Source organism: Buteo buteo, chromosome 5 (genome assembly GCF_964188355.1).
Source record: "Buteo buteo chromosome 5, bButBut1.hap1.1, whole genome shotgun sequence".
NCBI lineage: Eukaryota > Metazoa > Chordata > Aves > Accipitriformes > Accipitridae > Buteo > Buteo buteo.
In genome coordinates, this window is record NC_134175.1 from 36,743,518 (window position 1) to 36,750,965 (window position 7,448).

The 7,448-nt window shown below is 52.9% G+C and overlaps 1 protein-coding gene across 16 annotated transcripts in view; it reads left to right on the forward strand.

The window, feature by feature from the left end:
* Nucleotides 1–4,809, forward strand: part of TNS1 (tensin 1) — a 70,761-nt gene extending 65,952 nt beyond the window's left edge. For all 16 annotated transcript variants that reach the window (XM_075028672.1, XM_075028673.1, XM_075028671.1 and 13 more), the window contains one exon: nt 289–4,809. In XM_075028672.1, coding sequence (XP_074884773.1) covers nt 289–433 — 145 coding nt within the window. In that variant the 3' untranslated portion in view covers nt 434–4,809. The remainder of the gene's footprint in view (nt 1–288) is intronic.
* The last annotated feature ends 2,639 nt before the right edge of the window (nt 4,810–7,448 follow it).

The following is a 7,448-nucleotide window of genomic DNA, read 5'->3' on the forward strand; positions in this document are numbered from 1 at the left end:
GTCCCTTCTGGGGGACGGTCTAGGGGAGGATGGCAGGGATGGTCAGAACCAAGGTGGTTTGGCCAAGAGATGATGGGAAGGCAGTGCTGGCCTTCAAAGAAACTGCAGCAATGGGAAGAGTAGATGGGTCTTCATGCAGGTTGGTTTGGGATGTCTCCCTCTGTGTTGTGCGAGGTGGCTGCTAAAGAGGGGAAGGTGGACAAGACCATGCTGGAAGAGGGTGGTGGTGTTCCTTGGGTGAGCAACACTGGCAAACCTCACTGAGCCTCTTGCCTTCTCCCCACCCAGGCTCTTCGGCTTCGTGGCCAGGAAGCAAGGGAGCACCACAGACAACATCTGCCACCTCTTTGCCGAGCTGGACCCGGACCAGCCAGCTGCAGCCATCGTCAACTTTGTCTCCAGGGTCATGCTTGGCTCTGGCCAGAAAAGATGAGCTGGTGCTTGCGGGTGATTCTTGAATTTTGGAGAAGGACTTGGAGCTGATCCGAGAAGGAGTGTGAGGAAGTGCATTGTGGGAGAGGGAAGTGAATCGGGGGGGGAAAGGGTTGGAATTTTGGAGGAAAACAGCAAACAACAAAAAAACCCCAACAAAACCCTTAAAAACTCAACACAAGCCAAACACACACATAAAGGAACCAAAAGCACGCACCTACATAAAAGAGCTACAAAGTCACGCCAGACAGGATGCATGTCCCATCGCAGGGAAGGTGACCAAAGTGAAGGCGGCAGTGAGAGGCGTATTCCCAGCTTTCAACATCACGGTCCGGAGCGGTGATGTCCACTCAGGACCGAATGCGGGACCATGACTGGTGTTTTCCATCTGGAAAAAAAATAGAGACAACGGGCAAAACCCTTGGAAGAAGCTCCATCCCAGCAGCTCCATTGGCAAACATCTGCTGTGTGTTTGAAACCACCCGTAGGAAGTATCGACGTAGGCTGGGTCTGTGGGACACCGGAGGAGATGCCCTCAGAAACCTTCCTTTGCCTGGCTGCAGCGGAGGGTCCTCACCGGCCCCCACGCTTCTCCTGAAACCTGCTGGCCACCTGGCAACTTTCTGGGGGCACAGGGGAGTTTGGTCCTGAACCTTCCCGACCCTGGGGAGCTGGGTCACGGGCTGACCTCTGTTGCTGACCTAGAGCCCAGCACTGGTCACAGGTGAGCCGCTGTGAGTCCACCCGGAGAGGGGGGGGTGACGGCATTTCCCCACCTCCCTGGTGGTGCTTGTGCTCCCCAGCCTGCAAGGAGGTGTGGGGGGGCTCCTGCTGCCCCATGCCTGGGGAAGGCAGATGCTCCCCAGGAGCCTCCCCGGAGGATGCAGAAAGTCGCCTCCTCTCCCGTCTTCCCCTTTTCCCTCCCGTCACTAGTCCCCTTTGGCAGTTTTCTCCTGCAGCCTGTCACATGTTCTCCTAACACAAAAAAAAACAAAACAGAAAGAAAAACATTGTAATAATAATAATAATTATAATAATAGCGGATGCTAGCACAGGTGGGTTCCCTGTGCGAAGCAGTGGACCCGTGGCTACCCCTATCCCGCTCTTCGGAGACGCGCAAGCGGTTTTTGAATTGCATGGACGTTCAAGTTGCACGAAAGGCGAATGACTGCAAGTAACTCAGGCGCTTTTTTCTCCTTTTATTTTGGAGGCCACGTTAAAAAAAAAGAAAAAGAAGGAAGAAAATTAAAGAAAAAAGAAAATAAAAAAGGAAAGGACCTGCAGTCGCTGGGCAGCTTTGGCTCAGTGGGGAGGTAACAGGTCCGCTGAGAGCCACCCTGCTCAGCATGTGCCTGCCCCCAAAACCAGCTGGCTGGAGGCTCATGCCCCCCGAATGCACTGTAGTTTTCCAGTGTCTTCAGTGCCGTCGGCTTTTCCCTTTGCTTTGGGAGGTGAGCAGGGCCAGCCGGGGGGTGAGAGGGGTGAAGGGCCCCTGTCCTGCTGCGGAAGGTGGATGGTGGTCGGGGGGCAGCAGGCAGAGGTCCCAGCCCGGCGGTGCTGGGGAGGGTGCAGAGGATGCTTCAGTCACATGTGCAGGTTTGGGGCAGGAGGAACGGTCTGGCTGGAGCCATGGATGGGGTCATTGCTGAGCCCTCTGCTGCAAACATCCCCCCCCCCCGAGAGCTTTTTGGGAGAAGTTTTCAGTGCAAAGTGGCCCAGTTAGTCTGTTGGGGGTGAAAATTAGAAACATAGCACTGCAGCCCCCCTGGAGAGCTTGTCTCCCTTGGACTGCCCTTGCCTTGATAGCTATAATATATATATGAGCTACACTGACGAAATACTGTAAGCTAACGAAATTTTAAGGAGGAAAAAAAGGTTAAATTTACACTCGGAAAATATTTATTTTTGCCATATTGCTTTCTGTGCATCATATCTCCCCCATTATATCTGCCCCCTCCCCCCCCCTTCCCCTGCTCCAGGGAAACACCTGCACGTTAAAAGAAAATCCAGAGCAAGGAAAAATACGGATGGGGGAAGAGGCGCGGGGGCCCCCCCCCCGTGTCGGGGCGGTGTGCGTGTGACCGGTGTGCGTGTGCGTGTGTGCGTGTGCGTGGGGGAGCGAGCGACGTGGGTGCCCGGAGGGGGCTGGCACGGCCGGAGGCTGTACTGATGTACCGAAGCGAGTGTGAAAGGATGCGTAGCGAGGAGTTGGTTGCGAGATGGTGGCAAGACTGGGGGCTCCGGGGGGGGGGGATTTCCCCCTCCCTGGCATCCTTGCCATGGATGCGGAGACCTTTTCATTTTTGATGTTTCCAAAAAGCGATTCCCTCCTTCTGCGAAATTCAAGCGAGATGAGAGATGATCTCACACGTAATCTCCTCACCCTGCCGTTCACCGGTTAGAGAAAACACTGTGTTTATAGATAGATAAAGATATATTTTTGAAAGCCTCTATTTTTCAGACTTGGTTTTCTCACTGCTAAGAAAAGAGATGATGATAATAATGTAATTTTATTTTAATCTGCTGCCTCAGAAACCGGTGCTTGAAACTCCCATTCCTTTTTTTCTCCCCATACAAACAAAGCAGATCTAAGCACCCCGGAGATGTAGAATAGAAGCCAACCCCAGCAGATACCTGCCGATAGCATCACACCTGCTTCGGGCCCTGAGCTGCTCATGGCTTCCCCACTAACCCACTAGCTGAAGATGTAGACCATATCCAAATCTCTAACACTAACAAAATCGTCTGATGATTATGTTATTTTTTAACACATAGCTAACCACCTTCGAATGATGTAGCCGGGTGTTTGTCAGCTCCCTTTAAAGGCACTTTTTTTTTTTTCCTTTTATCTCCTTTTTTAAGTTACATTTTTTAAGTGTAACTACCCTATCTGTCCCCAGGAGAGACAGTCAGCCAGTGTTGAGGATCGCCCAGGTCCCAGGGCTGGCGGGGACCTAGTGTTGATATTTTTTCCTTACAAAAGGGACAGAAAAAGACTCTGTATTTTTTTCTTTGGTTTTTAAATGCAGTCATGGTATTTGAGATTCAAGCTTGTGCGAGTTAAGCCCAGCATATGTTTTGTTGTAATCACACTGCCGTTGTCAGCAGCCGGATGGTATCTCTCTCTCGCTCACGCACACACACACAAACACATCCCTCCTTCCTGCACAAAGAACTGCATATATTCTTGCCAAAGATATCCTTAAAAACGCACTTTTGCCCACATATATATATATATATTTTTTTTTTGCGTGTGTAAATTTATTGTACGTGCCCTATTTGTGTCAGTTTGTTTTTCGGAGAAGCCCTTTCCCACCCGTCCTCCCTTTGCTGTCAAAGTTGCTGTCTGTTGGAAAATGCTACCCAGGGGGGTCGTTTGCTGCCTGTCCCAAACGGTAGCGCCTGCAATGTGTGAAATGTGGGGTTCCCGTTCAGCGGGGCTGGCTCTGGCTCTGCCCTGCTCCGGGAGCTGTTCTGGGGGATGATCCGTGTCATCATCTGCTGATGGGATGCACCCATCTCATGGTCTTTGCCAGCCCCTCATTGCCAGTGGAGATGGGGGGGCTCATGGGTATAAGCAGATAAATTGAGCAAAGTTTGGGGTTGCTCTGGATGCAACATTTGCTGGCTGCCCCCTGGTCAAACCACACATGGAAAACAAACCAGGTAGGGAGAAAAACCCAACCCAGCCTCTGGGCATTGATTTTCCAGAGAGCTCAACCGCCTGAACCGAAGTGCAGAGTAAATCCCCACCCAGCAGGTCGGGCAGGTAAAGAAACCAGTTGCCCCAAAAACCCCAGACAGCAGCATCAACAAAAGGCAACCCTTCCCGTTGGAGCAGGCAGGAGGATCAGACAGCAAAGGAGCCCGCAGGGGCTTGTTTCATTTCGTTCGTTTGTTTTGCAAATTACGAGGTTGGTTTGGGGTTACTAATTTTTTTTCTTTTCCTTAAAAAGGGAAAAAAAAAAAAAGAAAAGAAAGGAAGCAACCTGACGTTTCTGTTGGCGGATCCTCTGCCGCCGTGTTATGCGTGGTTGTTTTTTGTTGTTGTTGTTGTTGTCTTTGTTACTTTGGGAACGTTACAGATTTATTTGCTAATCAGTGTTAATGAACAGTTTCAAACTTTTAGACTCGCCCATTTCTGTGTATTTATATAGATGGAAAAAAAATATGTTATATTTTGTATCTTTGTGCCCATAATGTTGTTGCGTGTGTAAGGATGACTTTGGTCGCACCATGTCCGTGTGTGAATGTGACTCCGCTGTTGTCTTCCCATTGTACAGATGTCGGATTCTTTGCAGTTCATTGTATGGCTTTATAAAGTGGTAAAAACAAAAAAAATCAGTTATATAAAATATACTGTTGCTTGGAATGCCAGCTTGGTGTCTGGATCGCTGGAAATGTATCTTGAAATTTAAGGGAGCGCAGGAATAAATGCTCTGTTCTTTTTGCACAGGGGAAAAAAAACCCAAACCTAAAACCCGGCGGGTGCTGTGTTTTCTCCGGGCTGTCGTTCCCCCTGTTCCTCGATGGCAGATTGGGGCCCCCGGACGGACGCTGGGCGGTGGGTGTGGGAAGAAGGAGGGGTTGTGCTGCTGCTTGTCAGCCTCCAGCCGCGGCTTGTGTTCACCAGATGCTCGCTAACCAGGCAGCCCCCAAACTTCCGACATGGCTCCAGCTCCAGCCTGGGCTTTTGTTTACCAGGAGGGATCTCTCCGGCTTGCCCCGCAGGCACTGGGTGCTCTTCAAATCCTGCTGCTTTCTCCCAGGTTGCCTTTAGGTGCTGTCTGTCCAGCCTCGGACATCCCCTTTGAGTCCATCTCCCGCAGGGGAGTGGGGTGGTATGATGCTGGTATGGGGGCTTTTGCCTTTGCTGAGGTGGTGGCTTGGGCTCTGCTCCCATTAAATCCCACTCCCTGCCACTTTTGGAGCCATCCTGCTCCCCTGTGCCTGGCAAAACTTTCCCCAAAGTCTCAGGCCTGGCTTTTCCAGTGTTCACAGAGCAATTCCCAGCATCCGTCAGAGCCCTCAGCCCCCGGCTCTCTGGCTCCGCTCCTTCCCCTCCTCGCTGAGTTGGTGGCCAAGACCAGGCCCCCGGGATGGATTGAGTTTAATTATACAAGAAATATCAGCCAGAGCAGCGGCAGTTTCTCTGGCGCCAGCGCTGCTGCAGCTCAGAGGCTCTGAGCTTCTCCTGGGAGCCGGCAGCACTAAAAATACCTCCTGCCTTTCTCTAAAATAGCTGCAGGGCAAGGGGTGGATTGAGGGGGCTGCTTGCGTGGGGACCCCATGCTGTGGGGCTTGTGCTGGGAGGCAAAGGCAAGGGGGGTAAAAAAAGAACGGGGAGGAAATGGGATGGTTTCTGGCCCCCCAGAAATAGAAGTGGGGCTGTGGGTGGGCACCCAAGTGACATGCCCCCCAGCCAGGCTGCACCACGGGACCTTGGGAGGGACCTGGCGTCTGTCAGCCTTGGCCTCAGCTGTCCCCCGTCTACCTGCCGGCAAGACAGGACCTGCAGCCTCCTTCCCCTATCTGACACAGCGGCGATGGTATTTTCTTGCCAGCTTCTCTTGGTTTTGTTTCTTCCTTGATTCCTGCTGGAATGGACCCCCCAGGAGCCAGCACCAGCCGCCTGCCCGTTCCTGGTGCTCCTGCCCGGCTGGGATGGCCACTGCTGGGTGTCCCCCCGGGCAGGACAGAGAGGTGGCCAGTGCCTGGCGAGGTGGCACGGACAGACTATTTGTTGCAAGCCATAAACTGCTGTCCGTCCCCCGTCCCCCCGCCCCTTTTCTGCAGTTAATTCCCCATTTCCTTTCCAAAATTCCTCGGGAGCTTCTGGTTTGTGTTTTTCCTCGACATGTTCTTATCTGCCACCCACTTCCCCTCACTGGCTCTCACAGCGCAGGCTTTTCAGGGTCTCCCTCTTTGCAGCTTGCTGCTGTCTCTGGGCCAGGCTGGTGGCCCTGGTGTGACCATCAGGAGAGGCAGGTCCCACCAGCACCATGCCAGGAAACCTTGCCCCCATTGCATCTCCCCGTGCCTATCGAGTCCCCACCTTCAGGTTCCCAAACCAGCATTTTTTTCTAGTTTGAGCCCCTGCTCTGGAGACTCTGGGCCACCCAGAGTCTTGTGGGGCTATGAAAGGCAGCAAAGTTTCTCACTCCTCTCTGCCTCCTGCTCCAGAAGAATAGGGTGGGCATGCTGTCGGACAGTCAGGAAAGCCTGGATTGGGGCACCAAGCCTTCACCAAGGGCAATTATTCCTAGCTGACTCCCTTGCAAATGTGGTCAGACTCAGAGCAAGCTTTATTTAACAGAATTTAAAGCCCAGGCCCTGGGACCCATGGGCTTATTGGGTTGTGGAGTGCTGTTGGCAGATAAAAGCTAGCTGGAAAGCCTGAGTCCAGGGGGGAGCCCCAGCAAGGAGCAGTGCTCCTGGGAAGAAACCCTGGAGGTGGGTCTGTTGCCCCCCCCCATAATTTTCTGTTGACTAAGCTAGAAACAACCTACAGATCTGAGCGAAACTGGGGTCACGGTGGTGGGGATGGGGCAGCTTCTTCTTCCTTTGCTTTTACTCTTTCCCAGGCTTCTCAGCAGTGCTGCCCCCCCCTCAGAAATGTGCCCAAAGGACAGAAAGCATCACACAACCTGGCTTTTCCCAAGCATCATGTCTGGGCAAAGGCCAGGAGCCATCCAGCTTACCCAGGGTGGGAAAGGTGGAGCAGACTTGATGTGGGCAAAAGCCACCCTGGGGCTGGGGTGACCTGTGCTCACGTCTGCACCCTATTCAGCAGTGTCCCTGTCCCCTGTCCCCTGTCCTGCTGCAACCACCAGTGTCAACCCCCCCCCAGCCGTGTCCTTACTTCTGGTCGGAACCTGCCTTCACCCTGTCACCACACAAGGGAGGGACTCGTCCAGGTGGAGCTGGGCCTGACCAATGCCGCAATGGTGCCTGCCAAACACCAGTGTCCCCTTTCCCAGACCAATTCAAGCTCTGCAGTGTTGTGGGCAGGATGG